General features: G+C 39.1%; 2 protein-coding genes across 7 annotated transcripts in view; both read right to left on the bottom strand.

Annotated features, from left to right (window-relative positions):
- Nucleotides 1-9,461, bottom strand: part of cachd1 (cache domain containing 1) — a 71,931-nt gene extending 62,470 nt beyond the window's left edge. The window contains exons 1-2 of one of the 2 annotated variants that reach the window (XM_037974088.1): nt 9,426-9,461; nt 8,352-8,413 (exon numbers count right to left, since the gene is read on the bottom strand). Coding sequence is in view for 1 of the 2 variants with exons in the window: in XM_025006858.2 (XP_024862626.1) it covers nt 3,027-3,260 (234 nt within the window). In the remaining variant the exon portion in view is untranslated. Of the gene's footprint in view, nt 1-3,026; nt 3,261-8,351; nt 8,414-9,425 lie in introns of those variants that run through there. The other variant, XM_025006858.2, reaches the window with a different exon arrangement.
- Nucleotides 6,134-22,079, bottom strand: part of ror1 (receptor tyrosine kinase-like orphan receptor 1) — a 117,770-nt gene continuing 101,824 nt past the window's right edge. The window contains exons 11-16 of one of the 5 annotated variants that reach the window (XR_005232794.1): nt 21,513-21,877; nt 19,107-21,367; nt 17,379-17,542; nt 9,426-9,597; nt 8,352-8,413; nt 6,134-7,038 (exon numbers count right to left, since the gene is read on the bottom strand). Coding sequence is in view for 1 of the 5 variants with exons in the window: in XM_037974089.1 (XP_037830017.1) it covers nt 20,671-21,367; nt 21,513-21,877 (1,062 nt within the window). In the remaining 4 variants the exon portion in view is untranslated. Of the gene's footprint in view, nt 7,039-8,351; nt 8,414-9,425; nt 9,598-17,378; nt 17,543-17,582; nt 21,368-21,512; nt 21,878-22,079 lie in introns of those variants that run through there. The other 4 variants (XR_005232795.1, XR_005232796.1, XR_005232797.1 and 1 more) reach the window with 4 other exon arrangements.

Raw genomic sequence — 22,079 nt, 5'->3', positions numbered from 1 at the left:
ATCATTAAAAACTTAAACAATATGAAGGTGCAACAACCAGTATGATCTTCTTTACATTTCTATCAAAGCAATTACTTTTATCCAAACAAAATAACTGTACTAGAATAAATCCAAAAGTATTTTTCAGAAGATAAAAAGTAGCAACAGTCAACTTGATGTAAACCCAAGAACATGAAGATAATATAAAAGCAATTTTGATACAAAGAGAGAAAAGTGAATCTATTTGTTTTACAGCACAAGTACAGAGGAGGGGGAAAATAACTAGAGAAATTGACTTAAAGTGTCAGATGTACACCTTCATGTCCCCGGAGTGTCTCAGTAACAAGCTGGTCAGCCTCAAATTACAGATCTGCTGGGGAGAGAGGGGTGGAGTGGAGATGACTACAATTACATTTTAAATAGAGGGGCTGAGATGCTCATCACTCCACAACAAAACCTTCAGATCTTATCTGCAACAGAACCACAAGCGTTCCGCATGACAACACCTCAGCTCCTAAAACAAAAAGGGCCATTTCTTAACAAAACAAAACAAAAAAAAACAATGAATGCCAGCCGTCACTCTTTGAATTAAAATGATGCTTTAAACCTTTTTTGTGCCCAGATTGGATCTTTGTCCAGAGTTTCCTGCATGAAGCAAACAAATGAGATGTACCTGAGCCGAGCCGAGCCAAGCCGGCAACCTAAAGCAAAATACAAACCAGATGCAGAGGTCACACAGTCAGTAAATTAAAGGCCTGGCATTTCTGGGAGGAGTGCATATCACCCAGCGCCTTACATGTCAACGTTTTACCCTAAAACCATGTTACAATGAGCAGGGACAGAGTTGGAGCCATTTTGGTCAGAACTTGAAAATGATGTTATGCACCATCTCATGTGACGTTGTGAGATGTTAGCGCTCAGAATATCTGCTGTGGATGGCTCCCAGCTACTACCACACCAAGTCTTAGCTCAGCATCTGCAAAACTGGCTGAGTTACAGCCATTTTGTGTTTGCTAGTTGTAGATATTTATTCAATGATCACTTTCTGAGAGTTTCATTAAAATCCATCCAGTGGTTCATGAGATGTTATGCTAACAGACAAAAACACAAAGGCAAAAACATTATGACCTTTGGCAGTGGGCAATAACAATCGAGTCTTGTGTCACTTTACAATGCTGATATAGGTCTTTTTTCAAACATTACCTTTACAATGTCACTGGCTTTCATTTATGCTAAAATATTTGCACCAAAAGACTACTGTTCACCATTGTTTCACAACCCAAACTCACTTTCTGGTAATTCTTGATCCCACTGCATACAGACTTTGCACAAAATGAGCTGGTAAGTCCATTAAATGTATCGCACCATCAGCTTTGTGCCAAGACAGATCCTCGCGGTGTCTACAACAACATAACGGCTCAGAAGAGATTTCCCATGATGCAGCAGAACGAGGCTGAACGCCACGTTTTGTATGAATTTGAAATAAGTCATTAAAGTTTAAATGTGACAGACAAAAGCTAAAACTCTTTCTAATTAATTACATCTTTGAAGCTGACGGAAACCACTTTTTCCTCTCTTTTGAGAGGAAAAACAAACAGTCATTAATTCTTATTATTTACTCCAGCATGAGCAGAATACAACAGAATACAAGAATAATGCAGGGGGGGNAACGAGGGAAAAGAGGCAGAAATCAGACAGAGAGTGAGAGAGAGAGCACAAACTGGGGCTCGGGGAGGGATGAGCAGTGACAACAGCGGATCCGGTGGGATCAGAGGAAACCCTCAAAGCCGACTCCCAGAGCTGGGATGAAGGCAGCTCAGTGTGGAGGCAGAGAAGATGAAACACCATTTGGGGCCCGGGGCCCCCTGGTGTCTTGCCTCTGAGCTCAGGGCCTGTGAGCTCTGCTGCCTCTGAAGTGCTAAACACCCCCCCCACACACACACACACACCCTCCACCCCCAACAACACACACTCATACCCTCCCTCCACCACTGCCATTTGGTGTGTTTAATGCGCTCTGCATGGATGGACATGACAGAGGACGGATTTAAAGGTGTCTTTAAAGTCTCCTTTCAATCAATTAGGGCTGCAGGAAATCATCTTTTTCATCACTGATGAAGCTTCTGGTTATTTCTACAGTCAAACAGGCTTGATTTAATCTGAAAAAAGCAAACTGCATAAATCCAAAGACGTGATGCATATTTTCTAAATTCATCAAGCACCTTTAAATATTTAGTTTAATATGCTGTAAACAAAGAAAACTGCAAACCTTGTCACTTCAATTCTCTAAGCACCATTTAAACTGATAATTAAAAAAAATTGGGTATCTGATGTCTCCAAGTTTGTAAAAACAGCAAAACACAGATTTAGTACCTTTATAAAATCACAAAAACAGTAAATGTGTGCAGTTTTAACAGAAAAGGCTGATTATTTACTCTGTTTGACTGTTTATTGTGATTTATTTAAGAGAAAATGTCCCAAAACATTAAACCTGCAGGTCTGTGATTAAACAACCTTCCCTGTTTTGATGTTGTTTAATCAACAAAACACTGAACCAGCTTATTAGGAAGTAAGGTTACTAAATAAAAACAAGGTGGTTTAACTACAACTATTCAAATGAAACCCAGGAACAATCCAAACACTTGAATTAAGAATTTATGATGAATTGATTTGTATTGATTTTTTTTCCTGTGTGCCACGAATTCATGTGATTTAATCTGCACAGAAGTAGTAAAACCCAGCTCATGTTGGTTAACCCTGCAGGAGACAAGCACTAATATTTGGTATTTTTAATTTAAAGCTTTAATTAGAGGATTCTTGGAGGTAATATTATGCCCCATATTTGAGTGTTTAAACTTCCAAGTGTTTGTTGTTTGACTGCAACACAACAGCTTATTGTTTTGGAACCTTAAAATGTTTTATTTAACAAAGTTTCTCTCTGTGACCTGTCTGCAGGCCTCATTTGTCTCAGAGGGGATTTTAAAAACGCACCACCGTCTCAGTTTTAGCTCAAATTGTTGTTTTTTTTAAAGAAAATATCTTTTTACCTGCATGGTAAAGACTCCCAGCTCCTGCGAGGAAAGCTTCTTCATCTGCTCCGACAAAACTTGAGCTTCCTCCAGGATAGAGAAGTCCGTGTCCGCTCGGCAGGAGCCCCAGGCGGACAGAGCCAAACACACGAAGACGAAGCGCCGCCACGAAGCCCGGAGCGAGCCGCCGCCGAGCCCGCGGCGCGAGCCCCGGACAGCGGCCCGAGCTCGGTCCGCGCTCCGCCTCGCCATGACGGCAGGAGGGTTCACAGGCTGCAGGGACGCGGTGCGGGGACTGGCGGCGGAAAAATGCGAACTTCAAGGGAACTTCTCTGAGAATTTCGCAGCGTAGAGTACGTGTGCTCCGTCCCTCCGGTGCGGGTCTCCAACATTTCCAACAACCGACGTGTCTACTTTTTAAAATCCCTGAAGAGAAGGAGGCGAACCCCGGAGGAAGGGGATGTTTTTTTGTTTTGTTTTGTTTTGTTTTGTTTGTCTGCTCTTCTACGTTGTCGGTGATCCAACTCCTGAAAGTCTAGCAAAGTGTGTGAGAGAGCCGGAGCTTCACCACAATGGGGGTGAAAGTAGGAGGCGTGGAAACCCAGCGAGGAGTCCCGACGGCGCCTGGATCTCCCGATCAATGGATCAGGGTCTCACGATGCGTTCACTGCTGCTGGGAAAAACAAACACCGAGTGAACGGACCGAGCCGCACGAGACTTGGAGCAACGAAAATGATTGAAGATGTTTTCTTCTGATCAAATAAGAACTTCATAAACTCCTAGATGTCACATTAACACATGGATCAACCATCCTGAGCAATGATTGCACAGATGTATAGAAGAGTTGTTAGTACGAGTTTCCACAAATGCACCAGACGTTTTTGTTGTTATTTTGTTGCGCTACATTTGGAAATGTAGCACATTTACACTGATGACTCATTTTAAACTGATCCATTAAAGTTAAAACAAGCAGAACATTAGCAAAACAGTAGCTAAAAGATAAAAATTAGAAAAGCAGTATCTTAAAGATAAAATTAGCACAAATCTTAAAAAGGGAAAGTTTACAAAACTGTAGGTAAAATTAACAAAACAGCAGCTAAAATCAAAGACTAGCAAAATAGTAGGTAAAAAATGTAGCAAAAACACTAGTTAAAAGCTAAATGTAGCAATTTAGTTGCTAAAAGCTTCAATTAGCAAAACTGTAGCTAAAAACTAAAATTACAACCGACTAGTTAAAAGCAAAAAGGAGACAAATATAAAACTGACAGATTTCAGAGAACAATGTTTTTGAAGGAACTGAAAAGATCTGAATATATTTCTATAGGGAAAATCAAGGTAAACCATAAAGCATAAAAGTTCCAACTATTAAAAGTTATAGCACACTAATCCTGATCAAGCTGATCATTTTGATAAATGATTGATTAAAGTAACAAAGAATGTGGAAGTAGTTTGAATGTAAAAAACTTATGAAACCAATATGTACAGAAAACCTGTCTTCAGGTGGTACATTACGTATCATTTATTTACAACCAATTTCTCAATAAAAAAGCTGCAAATTAACACAGAAACAAAATGATCAAAAGAAAACAATATAAGCAGAGATAAATAAACTAAACTTGATCAAAATGAGCCTCAGTTTGGATAAATGTTGATCGAAGGTCAATTTCAAGAATCAAATTGCAGACTTGAACACAGGTGACTTCACCTTTGTATCACATAGTAAGAATTATTTTAACTGCATGAACTTAATTTTTTTATAATATTATTTAGTCTAATATTATATTAGCTATTAAAAATAACAAAATTAACTTTTAATTTTGAAGAAAAGTAGTTCAGTTAAGAAACAAATCAAAAAGCTCCCCGTTTCCTTGTGTATGGTATTTGGATACAAATAAATAATAAAAAAATAATATGATTCTGTAACTGCATGGTACAACTGTTTGGCATTTTACTTAAAAAAATACTGAATATCACATTTACAAACACAAAAGGTTACTTTTCATATCAAAGCTGAAGCAAAAGTCCCCAGGCAGACATGCTTTAAAGCATGAAAGTAATCTCTATGAAAAACAGATTTTTTTTCCCCCCCTGCTGGTAAATTAGCAGGAATATCATGCTCAAAAAACCACATCATTTCTATAAAAAAATAAAAATAATAAAATAAAACTGTCTGAACATCCGCTCTCCTGAGAATCCAGTTCTAGTTTTCATTGCAGCCTGAAGACTGGCTGGATTTGGGAATGTTTCATGTTTGGATTGATGACTGCAGAATAAGGATGTATGAAAGAAAGTAGATTCATTAAAGAATCTTTAGTCAGCGCAAATGATGTGCAGCTTTGAAGTACGACAGCACTCCAAGCCCTCAAACAGCTGACCTTTAATCAGCGTTTTCTCTCCGGCTGTCTCCACTTCATTGAATTGCAGAGTGCATTGAATCTGCAGCTGCACAACTGGCCTCTCCCCATCGTCACTGATTTATGTAGCTGTTTGTTGTTGTTGTTTGCTTTTATAAATTCTGACAAACCAACAATAGATTTTGGTCAGCTTTGTGTTTGGAAAAAAGTCATATTGCTGGAAATTCTTCAAATAAGTTCAACACAAACATTTCAAACATGGATGATGACCTGCAAAGTGGTTATAATGAAGAGATGCTGTCGTTTTTTAATCGTTTATGTGAAAACAAATAAAAGGTATCGTGGGGGTCCACTTTTGTTCGACAGAATTTACATCCAGAAATAGTGTTTGCCAAATGAACCTCAACCTGAACAGGAAAATACAGAACAAACACACGAAGCAACACTGCATCAGTCAAAGCAACAGGAGTCTTTACAAAGAATTCACTCAAAACTACTCAAAACTAAACAAACCCACTAACACCAAGCAGTTGTTAATCAACAAATTGAATCTCTATCCAGTCATATGGGCCTGGAAATAAATAAAATAAGGCATTTGGAAAACAACAATTCTTAAAAAAAACAATAATACTAATTTGGACCTTTGTAAACCCCGGGGCCCCGGGCCACTGCTACTGGTAAGGCTTTTTAAAAGTCTGACCTTGTGTGTGAGTGTGTGATACAAAATGCTAATATAAGGATTTGAAGTAAAGAGGACGAAGGTAGAAGAAGAAAACCAAGCAAATGTTTTATTCATCCAGTGAGAGTGGTGGTGCAAAGTGTTGGCTTAACAAAAGACAATGCAGAGGAGAGGGAACGACGAAGACAGGTGTTCCATTTTTCTGTTTTTTGACAGTCAACTATGTTTAGTCACAGCTTTGATCATCGTTAGAAAAGACAAATCTCTCCGAGCCTTTACAGTGCAGCTAAAATAACTTCAGCTCCTCTCAGCATCTGTCACAGAAGTATTTTTAGTTTGTGATATTCTAACAACTTCCCACTGTTGCATAACTTGCAGTGAGTCATTCTCCTGATTGTGTGTTTTATGAATGTTATTAAAGTTTTCAGACATCACTGATTTCATATTTGTGGATGAATCTGTTTATTAAAGTAAATTGAATGAGTGGGTGATCTCTCATCTGTTTGTGTTGTTGGCTTGAGATCTTTGCATGGATGATAGGTGGGAGTATTTTGAAGACGGCTTTCTCTTTTTATTTTTTGTGAACTGTTTATTAGAATCCTTCTCAACATAAATGTTTGTTTTGTTGGGATTTTATTAATCAAAATGAATTACAGGATGTTATTTATATATTTTGTGTGTCTGAATACGTGTGCATGGCTTCAGCAGCTGCAGAGATGTTCAAAGAGAACTGTCATGTGACCTTCCTGTCCAGACCTCCATTAAGACAATGGAGTAGTTTTTTGCTTTGCAGTCAGATATAAATAGTTATTTATTTTCAACAACATGCTGTTTTTAGTGATGGTGATACATTTTTGTGTTTTCTACTGATAAGAGCTGCTGCCAACACTGCTTCAGTCATGGTCTGCACATGTTTCAGCCATCATGAACATCTGCTGAGGCAAATCCACAGAAATCTTCTGGACACCCCTCAAAAATAGGAAAAACATTTGAGAATCTGTAAAAAAAAAAGTTCTTATAAAGCTTTCCAAGTAGCCAGCAGAGTAAATCTGTATTTTCCTGATGTCATCGAAAGGCAACCTGACACCAACCCTCTATTGTTTGACTGGATTTGTAGGAGAGACACTCTTTTGTGATCGGCTGATATAATTTTAGAAGCTGAAGTGTTAACTGTGGATTAGCACCACTGACTCTTTCAGTCTTTTGCCAGCTGTGGTCCAGGCAGTATTTTTAGTTGTCCTCTTACAAACATGATTAGTTTGATCCCCAGCCTCTTGTCTTTCTCTGTCCCATAACTGCTATTTAATTAAACCCAAAAGAATAGGAGCGTACTGGAGTTTGTTAGATGTTACAGAACATAAAAGAACAGTATAATTTTAGATTTAAAATGTGGACAGCAGTTTGTTTGTCCTTAAACTGACTCAGTGATTGGCTGACATTTTAGGAACAACATACAGCAGATAATCCCCAGTTTGAGAAATAACAAAAACCCTGCAGATTACCAGACTGGACTTCCTGTGTACAGTGATTTCTTTCACCTACAGCATGAACTTCAGCTTCCAAACAGCCACAGACTCAACAAGTCATTTGTTTTATGAATGCAGAAAGTATCACATAGCTGCTGTTCAGGAATGCATTATCTTTGTTTCCATGTACGTTTCGAATGTCCTAGTTTGCATTATTCTGCTTAAAGTTATTATATTACAGATTACGGACCAGAAGGCAACCAATTTAAAGTTAGTACATTCAGTGCTCACTATAATAATATTTTGTCTCTTGTTTGGTTTCTATAAAAGACCATAAAACAAATATATATTTCATTTATATTATCCCTAAAACAATAGCTGTAGAAGGATGAATTATATCAATAAACAAAACACCTACAGCTTTTTAAAAGATGTATATTTCTTGGATGATTTTTGGGCTGTTACTTGAAAACAGCCAATCACGACCTGCTGACTGACATTTCTCTGTGGTACGACGAGCCATGCTGGATTAGTAAGACAATTTAGCTACACAGAGCAACTGTTAAGGGTTGTCATTAACAGAGACAGAATGATTTGTTTTACAGGATTAGCCCATTTGCATTTTTTTTAATTACGGTACAGACCTACAAAGCATCTGGTTTGGGATGATAAAGGAAAAAAAGAAGACGGTTTGAGGCTGATTACTAAAAAACGGGATTTGAGGGGGAAAAACTAAATGACATTTTAAAAGCAAAGAGGACTAAATTATTGCAAGACAGTTTTACATCTGGCTTCAAAGACTGAATAAAACAAACAAAAAAATTGGCATTTTGTTTAATATTACCTGCTAGTTGTAGAAGTGGTAAACCTTCATTTGAAGCAATCTTCTGGGAGGATTCACAGCTTCTAAAATGAAAACAGAGTTTCAAAAGGACATGTCTACCTTTGCGTGGAAGGCAAACAAACAATGTTACAGATGGTTTTTTTATGGTGTGGAAATGAAGCCAAATCCAAAAACTGAGAGAGCAGAACAACTTTCCTCTGCAATTATCAGTGAAGAAGAGGGCTGCTACTGACAGCGAGACACTAATAAATAGCATACTCAAAGCCGTGATGGTAAAAATAATGAACTGTTGCCTTTCCCAAGTACAAAGTATTTTGGTTGATACAGTAAGATGCATGACACTGGTTCTGCACCACTGCACGAAAGTGGTCACCACAGCTTTCCAGCTGGTCCTCGGTGGTCAGCCTCAAACCACACGTAGGACATGTTTGGGATACAGCTTCTCATTTTCTTCAGTTTGCACACATCCTCGTCCTATTAAGGAAAATTATTCTTCTGAACTTGATGTCCCATCAAAGAAAAAATAAAAACGGCAAAAAAATTTAATGTTTTTCAGGAAGTTAAGTAAAGGCTAACTGTGACTTATCTGTCTGTTTCACAGCATGTAGCTTCTTCCATCATCAGTACAATAGAACCAAGACTTTCTAAACAACCTTCAACACCAGTTACATTTGATAAATGTGTATAATATTTATAATATGGGGTGGCTGTGGATCAGTGCTCAGAGCGATCCTCCAATGAGAGAGTTGGAGGTTAGATTCCACCAGTATGCCGAATGTTGAAGTGTTCCTGGGCAAAACACTGAAGCCTTCACTGCCTCCGATCTGTGCCCCATCAGTGTTTGAATGTGATCTAAAGTACTGATTAGACTCTATAGAATAATTTATTCAGATTAGCTTTGTAGAGACGCAGTAGAGTTCTGTATGATTGTGTATGGATGAGTAAATGAGGCCACAGATTGTGTTATAAAGCGCTTTGAGTGGCCTGGTTGGCTAGAAAGGCGCTATATAAGTAGAGTCTATTTACAATTTACCATTTAAATAAAATCAAGAGGAATGATCTTGGCTGACTAACCTGATTTTCTATCTTGCAGACTGTGGCGCCTCAGAGATTGCTCCGTAGTGAAACCAGAAATCACATTAGACATAAACAACATCCAAGTTCCCAGCTGACGGGAACTCGCTGGCAGCTTCGGCGGTTCGGCTTCAGAGTCTCTGGGCAGCAATCCATCTGCAGACAGGAAATGCTGCGGGGACAAACCAGCCAGACCCAGATCTGCTTAATGCATGACAGTCCACTGCGCTTCACCGGGAAAGAACAGATCAACAAAGCAGAAAGGATTGTGCTGTTTGGGGTCAGGATTTGACAAAAAGGCCTCACACTTGTGTGGCTTGGAAACCTTAGTGAATTATAATAAATTACTATTTTGAACAACCAGAAACTTTTTTCACATCATCGTGACTGATCACAATGTCTCACCCTCTTTGTTGACCCCCCAGTTGTTTTAAATAAAATGTTTGTCAGTGTTTCTTTTGTTTTTCTGAAATTCTGAATCAAACGTCTGATTAGTATCTTTATTTATGCCGGAAAGCAATATTAGATGGTCATTTTCTAATTATACCATGCAGTGCAGCTACAGCATGAGGAAGCATTGTTGAGTGGTCTGCATGCATATCATTTTTTCGAAATTACTTCTAAAATGTAATTTGTCATAAGTGTAGTTTTACACTTTTGTTACCGTTTTCAGGAATTTAAGACAATATTTATATGTAAAATGTGGGAAAAACTAACAAACAAACAAAAAGCAGGCCACCTAGAAAAAGTACAAGTAACAACAGGTTGATGACATCGGTAATATTACTCAGGACATGTTTGTGTCCTGAGTACTTAGAGATTTAGAGATTTAAAGGCCTAGCAATTCTTGATGAAATGCATACCGCCCACCACCTTTCATGCCAGAGTTTCAGAATAAAATGATTTTGTTATGAGAAACAAGTTGCAGCCAGGTTAGTGAAACCTTGAAATCATGTGATACTGCAAGCTACCCTGCTCAGTATATATTGTGAATGACTCTCAGCAAAACCACACCAATATTTACCTCAGTGTTTGTTAAATCTATTGTCTTATTACTAGTTTTCTGTTTGCTAAAGTCGATTAGCTGTGGGGACATTTTGAACTGTGTTGACTCCAAAAGTTAGTTGCAGATGTGCATTTAATGATTACTTTTCCCGAAGTTTCATTCAGATTCGTTCAGCAATTTATGAGAAAAATAACAGTACAAACACACACAGAGGAAAAAAAGAATTTCTAACACGTTGCCTTCAGCAGCAGGCAACAAACATGCTTTCCTTCCTTCCTTGTTTAAACCTTTGCTCTGAATGATATAAATATAAGTTCACCTAAATTAATCCTGTTCAGGTGATGCTTGCCTGTCTGATTCACAGAACAGAAAACAAACAAACCATAAAGCTGCAACATCAAAACATGCAAACAGCTGGTTGAATAAATTGATATGAAATTGGATGCAGTTCTAGTTTGTACTTAAAAAAAATTTGTACTTAAAAAAAAAAAAATTCAAGCAAGTTAATAAGAACAAGCAGCAAAACCTTGCTAAAGAGGAAATGACAGAGTGGGAGATGGCTCAGATTACAGAGTTCAGATCCACTGCCTATAAAATGATAGCATGTCATAATTACAGGGAGCAAGTCCCAAACATCAATACAGAAAAACACGAGGACGGCTCCGCCAGCACTGCCAGATAAGACGAAACCGATCATTTCATACAGGGACACTGAGGCATTTTGCTGCTAACCCCATTGGGTTTTAATTAGCTGCAGCAGAATCCATCACTAAACACATCAGTGTGATCTCTGCTGGCGCTGAAGAGCAACAGTAGCCATGAAAAGGAAGAGACGGATGCTGATAGAGAAATAAGCCATCAAAGAGAGTCTGCACCCATCATGGACTCCACTCCTCCACCACCATCGGTTTTATGAATACATTTGTTATGTATGTGTTTGAGCAGGGAGGGGGGGTTATGTGTGGCTGGGGTGTTAAAGGAGCACCATGCTGTTACCATAGAAACATGGGTCTTTGAAGTTTTTTGCCCCCTTTTTACAGCTGGCTCTGCTCTGTTCTCCCCTCTCTCACCATCTCTCTCCCTCACTTCTTTTAGCTGCATCAAAAAAATATTCTCTTTGAAGACTTAAGCCGATTCCAAGTCAAACCTGGCACTATTTCTGGCTGCATTCGAAACTGGGGCTGAGGCTTTACGCAGTGCTGTGTTTGACATCTCTGTGTAGGAAAAATGGGGGGGGGGGGGGAAATGAACACTTGTGTGTGAAAAGATGTGCGGGCAAACCTGCAGAGATGGTTGCATGTATGTGTTCACACAACTCTCAGTGTGATTGCAGAGCTGCTTCCAGCTTGTGACAGATAATGAGGCATGTTCATGAGTTTGAATCTGCGTGCGAGTGTTCGTGCTGCGTGCAAGTACAGACACGGAGCCTCAGAAAAGATTTCAAAAGAGAAAAAAGTGGGAAGAGGAGAGGAGGAGGTGATAAAAAGAAAAGGATGGGGCAGTAGATAAATAAATGAGAATAAAGGAGAGAACAGGAAGACAAAAAAGGGGAAATACCACATCTCTGACAAACAGAGCTGGAAGGAATGGTTCCATTTTTCTCCTGTCATCTCTGGGATCACAGGAAACCTTCAGCTTCACTTATTTTGGGCCTTCTTCCACAGATGAATCCATGCAACACAGAGCAGTTTATTCCCTCGAACAACAGAAACACCAGCAAAAGGATTTCACCTTCAGTCTGTTTGGAGCTTTTTATTGCCCACTGAAAGGGGAAGGCGGGCACTCGTGTGTTTTCTTTTTCCATGTTTATGTGCAGCAAAATGTCTCATGAACAACTGAATGAATTATCACTGGATGTGCATCTAAAACTGATTTCCTTTTGGAGCCAAACCCATTGAAGATGGCCGCCACAGCATAGTAGCAGAAAGTCTTTCACAACGTGTGGACATGGACAGTGCTTTCAGTATGTGTTAAGGATGACTCTCAGCTACTAACACACCAAATTTGAGCTCAGTATCTGTGAAATTGTAAAGTTATAGCCATTTTTGTGTTTGCCGAAGTTGCTTGGCTGTGGCGACCATTTTGAATAGGGTTTTCTCCAAAAGTAGGAGAAATGTAGATGTACATCCAAGAGTTTCATAAAAATTCATCAATTAAGATATTTTGTTAAGCTAAAGACAAATAAGATTGTTCTATGGTTCCTTTGTATCATGTCATAAATGTAACCTACACGTGATTTGAATATTTTTGCTAATAGTGTGGACCAATCAGCTTAATGCAACTTAGATTTTTAGGATCCAGACAGACACAGAACCAGGGACCTGGCTAATCTTCCTTTGGTGCCTCAGGCCAGGAGGGGCCCGGGTATGGGGCCCAGTTATGGGGCCAGATCTTACATTTTCGGGCTGAGTGGAACCAGACTCTGGGCTTTCACTGGAAATGAGCTGAAGTGGAGAGAGAGGAGTGAATAAAGAGTGGCAGGTCTGGCCGTTGGAGCCTCTCCACTGACACACACAGATGGAAAGCATTAAACCTCCATTCCACCACAAAGATGAATGGATTATGAGATAGAGAGGCTGAGTGGAGGGGGTGGAGAGGAGGAAGAAGAGGGACAATGACTGATGAGGAAAGAGTGAAGAAGAGAGCATTAACATATTCACGTTTAACACCTGAAAGAACTGCATGGATACACCTATATTTACTGTGAAATTATTTCTAACATATCAGGAGTGTCTTGATCCGGATGAAAAACTGAAGCCAGAGTCTGCCACGCAGCTTGTGGAGTCAAGATGTGTCCTGAAGGATAATAAATGTTTCAAATATATCAAGAGCCACTTTTACACACGGATACAGTAAATTAATCCCTGATCCGTCTGACACCAGCTAATCTGTATCAGATAGTTCCTTTCATGTTTGTAGCATCACTTATAAACACACAAAAATGAATTTCTTCAAGCAGAATTCATAATAAGTTGGTAAATAAAATCCACAAACAGAAACTAATGACTGCTCCAAATATTTCTGCTTTGATGGTTTAAGGCTGAACTGCTGAGAGTTTGCAGCAGTTTTTATACTTTTTTTTGTAATCTTGTTTGAAAACATACAGCATGTACACAAACCAGGAGGTTTACATACTAAATGCTCTTTTTGACCTTAATAAAAGTTAATTCTGTTTCCAAACAAACGATTCAGTTTGTCTTAAAATGTGCATCTCCCATGATGCAACAGAACATCCCCTTCACTGTCAGTAGGTGAAGCGTTTCACTCATACCCATCTAATTAAGCCTCTCTGTTCAGGTTTCACTAACCAAACTTACTTATTTTAAACATTTCAGGTGAGCTGTGTTACTCTTTTTGTTACATTAATTTAAGTACATGTCAGGGAAAAAAAGCAGAGCTGGTAATAAATAAAAACTGATTGAACCTCTGCTTGAACGGTTCTCTCCATCAGGAGGTGGAGTGGAATGAAGGTGAAGATTTGTTAGCTGTACTTCAGGTGATTAAATGTTTTTTAAATCCTCTATCCTCTTTGATTTTAGCCCCAGTCCCAGCCTTAGATCTGTACAGTGGAAGCTCAAAACTTGGTTTAGAAATTTCATGTGTTACAAAAAAAAAGGGGAAAAAAAGTATATTGGGAGGCATTTAAATTAAACCTTAATTGGCCACCTGTTTTGTCAGCAGCAGCCTTAATTATGGCTACCCAGAAATCCCAACATTTCACAAAACAATGAAATTAGCAGGTTCTTTTCCTTCTTCCTCACATTACTTGGAGGAAAGATCTGAAAAACGACAGCCCACGCAACAAGCAGCACAAATATAAAAACAGCCAAAGAACAACAAACAGAACCAGAGGGAAAAGAAAAATTCAACTAGCAGGAAACCTTGAATCCATACTTGTAGATGTCAAGTAATAAATAATCAGAAACAACTAGAAAAATCAACAAAGCAGGAACCTCACTTGGGCAGATTATTAGAAAAGAAAAGTGGAAAACAACCCAAACACTTTGTTTGTTGGGTTTTTAATATCAGCACATTTTGTACAAAAGGGCTCTGATGAAAAAAAAAAAAAAGAATAATAAAAAAAAAAAGGTATTCAGTGTAATTTCTAATGCTTTTATGTTCTTTTGTTTGGCATCTGAAGTAGCCAGAAAGGAAAGCTTCTCCTGTTTGTTTTGGACAGATGTGGTCAAAAATCCCTTCAGTTTTTCTGTTTCTGGATTCTGACAAGAAGATTCTCATTTCTCTTCAGCAAAGAACAGTTTGAGTCACGTTGTTCTTCATCTCGTCTCATTTCTGTAATTGGTGTACGGTCATGATGTTTTGCTTCTGCACCAGAGAAGTACATGTTGGTTCCTGAAGAATTGCTACAGTTTTCTGCAGTTTATTGTTTAAACGGGGACAATTTTCTTCAGTGCAGCAATTTCCTTAAGGATCACAAAATTGTTGGGGGCTTCTTTATGACACTAAGATGGTTATTTAAAGAACCATCTTTGAAAAGAACTTGAGACGCTGGATTTTCTGTGAAACTGTAGTGTGAATGAGGACTGCTGAAATTATTGAAGAATGGATTGCTAAAGTCAAAACAAGCAGACCAGAAGCTAAAAATCAGCAAAACCATAGCTAAAAGCTAAAATACCATATGGGAGCTAAATGCTAAATGTAGCAAAGCTGTAGCAGACAGAAAAGACAAAAATAGTGCAGATTTCAGAGGTTTTTGAAGGAATGCAGGACATTTGTAAACAAAAAGGTGAATGAATCAAAAAGTATAAAAGCTACAAACACTAAAAGTTTATATCTTTCCTCAAATGAGCTGAAGGCTTTGAGACATGAACAGGTAAAGTAGCAGAAGGTATGAGGAAGTAGTTTGATAACAAAAACCTCTAATCGCTGATCACCGCTGATGCAGGGAAACGATAAAAGCTCCAGGATGAATCTTTGCCTAAAGACCCAGGGGAAAATAAAGTGGACGTGGTGAGTTCAAAGACTTCACTTCTTTCCCGTCTCTGAGGTCACAGTGTGGCAGCACGGACAGCGGAGGTCAAGCGCCTGTCAGCCCCTCAACAAAACCAGCTCATGTTCCCCAACAATCAGCAGCTTGTTAGAGGCTTCCAACGCAGCCACGGTGAAACCCGATCCCTCCGACTTCTGCCTCCCTGCAGCATATTGTCAAGCAGGAGTTCTCATTTGTTCAAACCTCAAGTCTCTTCAACAGCTTGCCTGCATCATGCGCTGATTAACACAAATTTAATCCTCGCAAAATTGCAATTTCTGCAAAAATTACACTGTAAATGCTGAGGGCTAAAATTTGTTGAAGAATAAAATGTTCACAGAATTGTTAAAAATAAAAAAATGGAAGCTAAAATAAATGAAAGGACCACAAGAAAACAAATAGAGAACAAGTAGATTTCAAAGAACAATGTTCCTGAAGGAACTGAAGAGATTTAAATGAATTTCTATGGAGAAATGTTTTATAAAATTAAATATGTTTAAAAATTACAAGTCACACTATGATAATGTATTAATAATAATACTACAGTATGCAGAAGTTTTTTAAATGCAAAAAAAGTATAGAAAAATATCTAAACAAGAACTCTATCAACTTTGTGCCATTACTCAAAAAGTGTTTAATACTTGGATTTACAAATTTTTAGCTTTAGAAAGAAGTGTAGTTACAACTTGCGAATGTTCTTATTGGTGCAGCTTCCAGAACAATCTATGCTTAATAATTGTTGCTCAGCTGTTAACTGTATGAAGTGTTTTAGTGAAAATAAAATCATGCAACGGTTCTTACATACGTTTGTTTTAATCACTTCCACCTCTCAGTCATCTCAGATAAAACTAAAACCCTAACCTGGAATAAATCAGACCCCCTGACTTCCTTTTTTTAAATGGCAGCTCCATAAAGTTCTCCCTCTGCTGCACGATGCAGCTTTAAACTACACATAAAGGTCATCAGCCACTGACTCTATTTCACCTGTATCCCCTTCCAAGATAAATGCACACCCATTTTCTTCTTCTGCCTCTGCTTTGCCTTCAAAGCCCATTACAGCCTATTAGATCGGGAACTCAATGGGTCTAATGAGGGTTCTTTAGCACAAAGAGCCCTCAAGGCTCGCCTGTCATCGGTAAAGAGGGAGAAGTCGTCTTCAGTTAGACGTCCTGAGCGAAGGAAGTGGACACTCCTGCTTTCAGAGCAGAGGGATTTTAGCATTAGGATCACACACACACACACACACACACACACACACACACACACACACACACACCCTGTAATCATTCAGACTGAGCCCCATGTTCATTTAACAATGGAGGAGAAAAATGTAGAAGCAGAATGATTAGCTGTGTCTAGAAGGAGATTTTTGTTTGACTGTATGCTTCCCCTTCTTTGTATTTCAGAAGGAAACATTTTAATTGACTTTTACAGTGTTTATCAGCTGCTTCAGGATTAAAATGTCTTTTTGTTTTGGCTCTCAGTCTCAGATATTAGAACTTCTGACGGGACATTTTCTACAGATTTTTGACACTCAGATGGTACAGGTCTAAACTCCTGCAACTCATGTATCATAAGACAATTTGGGGTCTTAAGATGATCTCAAACTAAATTTTGACATAATTCTAACTTGCATATTTTTACTATAGCTGCTACAAAAGATCTTAAAGAGATTAGCCATCAGTGATGGCTAATCTTTGTGCTAAAGAACCCTCATTAGACCCATTGAGTTCACAATCTATTAGGCTGTCATGGGTTTTAGAGGCAAAATAAAGTAGTACAAAAAGAGTATTTCCAATATTTGTGTCTTCATTATACACTTGTTTATTTCCATTATTTAACAATGTTTGTGTGGTTCAACCAAATATATTTGGGGATACAAGCCTTTGCCTTTGTTATTTTGAGGTCAGAAGCTAAAAGGTTTGGGAACCACCAGTAAGAAGTGTATATTTCCTACCTCTTTTCAGGTTCATTTTATCATTGTTGGCTGAGTTTTAGCTGGAAAATTTGCTGCTTTACCAAACAGGCAAACAGCACCACCTCCTGGCCAGTAGTGGTCCCTGCAGCACAAACTCAACCCACAGACTTGACGCTCTGGTGACGCCCAGTGGATTCATGTTTCTATTACAGATGTACGGAAAACAATCAAATAAAGGCAGAGAAGAATACCAAACAACAACATTTAATAAATGAATTTGCAATACAAAACATCTGTGCAAAAAAAAAAAAAAAAAATTCAGTCAAATTACAAAGACAAGGCCTCTAATGGTCAGTTTGCATGTAAACCTGTAGCGGGTAAGGCTCTTTGAATAGAAATTTTTGTTTGTATGTTTCTTAAAAACGTGATCAGGGATAACAAACAAATAAGGCACAACGATTTATTTATTTTTTGCCAAGTATTAATACTTCGACTTGATAAAGATTCACAGTCTTGTGTATAAGTGGTTATTTTGCACCGGTATGTTCATACTCGCATCCTTTCTGTGCTGGACGTCATGTTTAGGGAGCGACGTCTAGTTTAGAAAACAAATCCTTGGAAGTACAGAGAGAAGACAGTTGTGACATTTAGGAGTGATTAATGTTTACTTTAAATGAATAAAATAATTGGAGATCGCCTTAAAAAACTAAATCTCCTCATGAAACTCATGAGTATCAGTTCCACTGTTGATCATATTGGGTTCAATTATTTCCTATAGGATAAATGATCTTATTCATAAAATGAAAGGGAAAATGCTGTGAATTTGTGCTGCACCTTCAAACTAAAAACACAGCTGGAGTACTTTTGTGTTAGACTAGATGTTTGCTTAAAAACGACTGAATGACAGAACAGAGAGTGAACGTTTAAATCTGGATGATTGTCAAAAACAAATACAGAAGAGGAATATTTAACAATCCAAATTAAAATCAGTCGCAGTTCTTTGAGGTTTTGTAGCCTTTTAGAAACTTTTAAAAAAGCGCCATTTTAAAAACCTAATTGACATCAAATAAAAGATGAGCACCGATTGTTAATCATTTACCAAACAAAACACTTTTCTTCATCTTAGAAAATAATCTTACCCAGACTAAATATGTTGCTGCCTGACACTGAACACCGTGACAAATAAATACAGCTGTAACCAAAAGGTATCAACAAGAATATTTAGACAAAGTTGGCAGATATTTTTCCTATTTTTCCTCAGTGCTTGTTGGTGAATACCCTACATGCCAGTTCTCTTGGTACCAAAAGTTAGACAAGCATTTGCAGAACCAGGGAAAGGCAATTTACATGAATTTCTGCACATATTAGAATTCATGAAATAAATCCTCATTTAGGTAAAACATTCTTCTGTTCAAGCCCAAAGTGGACACAGATTAAAGGACATCCAACATTTTTTCTTACATATATACACGGCTGACATCCTAAGAACTATATTATCTGTCCTAAGCCTTATGTTTTACCCTTTTAATACCAGCATTTCTCATATTTCAAATCATATTTTCTCCTCACAACAAATGTAAAAAAGGACAAGCCCAAACACAAGGCTGCTAAACTAAACTTCTTAATTCTTCTTTCAAAATAAAACACTGAAAACACTTTTTAATCAATAAAATACTTTCTTAAAAGATATTTTTTGTGTGAAAGGTAAATTTTAAAAAGGGACAAATAACAGTTGGGTAAAGTTAAATTAACTATTTAGTATCTTACCTGCAGCAGACAGCAGTGAGTGATCCTAGTTTGGAGAATTTGTGAGAAAGAGTCAAGCTAACAACTAGCTGGAGGAGAGGCCATTCAAGAACACATTCCTTTTAAAACAACTCCGAAATTTGAGGATTTCAGGATTTACAGAAGTTTTCTCAACTGTACAACGTTCATGTTGCTAAGCTAACTGTGTGCACTGCAGCTGTTAACAAAACACTGCCTGTGATCATCTGTTCCACCGCTTTGATTATCAACAGCTGAATACAATTAGCAGCCTTGATGGACATTGTTTTTGTTGCTCGCCACAAACAATGTTTGATTGAGGAAATGTGCAAGTAACAAAGTAACAATACGTGCACGGGCGCCTGGTTAGGTTACAAAAAGGGGAGCAAAGCCAGAGTTTTAAAAGGCTGGTGTAATGGATATCACAGAGCACTTTCATGGAGGAGACCTGAGTGTGAAACCTCTTAAAAGATCAGTTTCCTTTGTGTTGATTCATTTTTGTGCTGGGAGTGAGAACGAGTTGTTTTTAAGTCAAAAAATGGGGGTGCAAAAACAAGTTTACAAACTGTTGGGCTGTGTGCCCTGAATTAGTTCCTTTTTGCTGAGGACAGTCTGCTTGTTGACCGAATGTGAGGATGTGGATCTTAATGAGTACGTGTGAAGTTTGATGCTGTACAGGCTGTGCTAACTTTTAGGATAGTTTGAGCATGATAAAGATACCTGCGTTCATGTTGAAAAAGTCTCATTGCTGACGTTGGAACAAACAAACAAACAAACAAAAGAAAAAATAACAACAAGAAAAACATTCAGCTGTCATTTTGTAAGGGATTCTGTGCTAAAGAACAAAATGCACTCTTATAATCTCAGTACGTAGCAAATAAAATCACTTGGATTCTACTGGAACCATCTGATTTTACTGCTTCTGTACTGAGAAGTCACATAAATGCAAGCTGTCGGGCAGGAACAGAATCAGACATGCTGAAGTGTGTTTCCACAGGCCAGAGGTCAAAGTGCACCTGTGTGACTGAAGGAGGACAGCACCGACCTTTTAGTTAAAGCCACCAGTTGGTCTTATTCTTGTGAGTAGCCCTTTTATTTCTCAGGTCAGGACTTCTACATAAGAGCACTGATGAAAGGCATCCAAAGGTAATCACATGACTCTGAATTCTGTGTTAAACAGTCTGTTATTGCCAAATTATAATAAAATCCATTTAAAAAGGATTAAGGGTGGACTTGCTACTTTTTCCATTTCCTTTACATTGTCTTATTAAAAAGGTCTTTTGAATATATATTTATATGCATTTCATTCATTCACTCAAAACGTATGTACTGTATTTACAGAGGTTACCTTAGTACCATTCTCAAACCACAGTTCTAAGTACACTTGCTTTAAACAGAGGGGCTGTTTATAATACTAGCGTAGCTGCAGCAAAGTTTTTTGCACACTCAGAAGTCTGCATTCGTTGGGTCTCACCGAGTGGATTGTGATTATGGTTCTCTGGTTTAGAGGCTAAACGTCTCGTGTAGGAGTCCAAAACAGTAAGAGAGTGCGCCCTCCTCTGCTTATCTACAGGTTTGCTGTGATGACAGAGTCATTGTACATCAGCACGTCAGAGTCAGGCGTGAGCAGTGCTGATGTTTGCGATACATGGTCGAGCTGCGTCACCCCTTTTTGGGAAACCTGTCCGTAAATCTGGGCCTGCCCTCCGCTCCCTGGCATGACGCAGTGGGAAAGCAGTGGCGTGTTGGCCTCGTGGTTGGAACCTGTGGTGGAGGGCACGCCGCTGACGTGACCTGTACTGGTGGAGCCGCTGGCACTGCTGGGTGAGCGGCTCTTGGGAGGCGGCAGGTGGTGCTGGATTACTCTGGTAGGTGGAGCTGGAGGTGCAAAGTGAGCCGGGAAGGCTGCGTATCCTGGTGGGATGGGGTATCCATTAACGGGGATGAAGCGCTGATGGGTTTGGGACACAGCCATGGGGGTCCAGGCTGGAATCGGAGCCATCTGCCCCGGTGCTGGGATAGCCTGGGTGGGGTAGAGGTACCCGGCGGGGGCCGCGGCGTAGCGTGGGTTGCTGAGGTTGCTAACAGGGCTGGCACTGAGCGAGGTTGTCTGAGTGGTGGCGTTGCCTCCTCCGCCAGAGGGGGTGCTGGAGCTTGCGTGGGAGGACAGCCCCTCCCAGGCCCGCAGACGGCTGTGGATGTCTTTGAAACGAGGTCGACGCGCCGGTCCCTCCTGCCAGCATTCTGTCATCAAACCATAAAACCTGCAAGACAACAGTTACTTTAATATGATCAACATTAACTGTGATGAGTTTAATAAAAAAAAACTCAACAGGCAAGAGTACCTCCAAAACTGACTTTCAAAAAAAAAAATGCAAACACTTAAGAGTTCCTCCTAATTCATCATACCTCGGCGGGCAGTCCTCTGGGCAGGGCAGCAGCTGCCTCTTTCTCACCATCTCCATCACTTCCTGGTTGGAGAAGCCGTAGTAAGGCTGCAGCCCGTAGCTGAACACCTCCCACAGCACCACTCCAAACGACCAGATGTCCGAGTCTGTGGTGAACTTGCCGTAGGCGATGGCCTCAGGGGGCATCCAGCGGATGGGCAGCAGAGTTTTAGGTTGGAGGCAGTAGTAGTCGGAGGAGTAGATCTCTCTGGAGAGACCCAGGTCAGAAATCTTTACGTGCAGCTGTTCACCTACTAAAACATTTCGAGCTGCGAGGTCTTTGTGGATGTAGAAGTGACTGGCCAAATACTCCATCCCTGCAGCCACCTGAGGAAAAAAAAGCAGTTATTAAGACATTTTGTATTTTAATTGTTGTGTTGTAATTCTATCATTTTTTTCTAGTGATTTTAGGGTGGAAACTATAAATGTATCTAAACAACAACTGTATACCAGAACCAACACTCATTTGAGTTTCTTAACCCATAACATTTACCAGAATGGAAACATTAAACAATATATTTTTTGACTC

The sequence above is a fragment of the Kryptolebias marmoratus genome, linkage group LG24 (genome assembly GCF_001649575.2).
Source record: "Kryptolebias marmoratus isolate JLee-2015 linkage group LG24, ASM164957v2, whole genome shotgun sequence".
Classification (NCBI taxonomy): domain Eukaryota; kingdom Metazoa; phylum Chordata; class Actinopteri; order Cyprinodontiformes; family Rivulidae; genus Kryptolebias; species Kryptolebias marmoratus.
The sequence above is the reverse complement of the archived record's forward strand: the minus strand, read 5'-3'. Positions and strand labels throughout refer to the sequence as shown.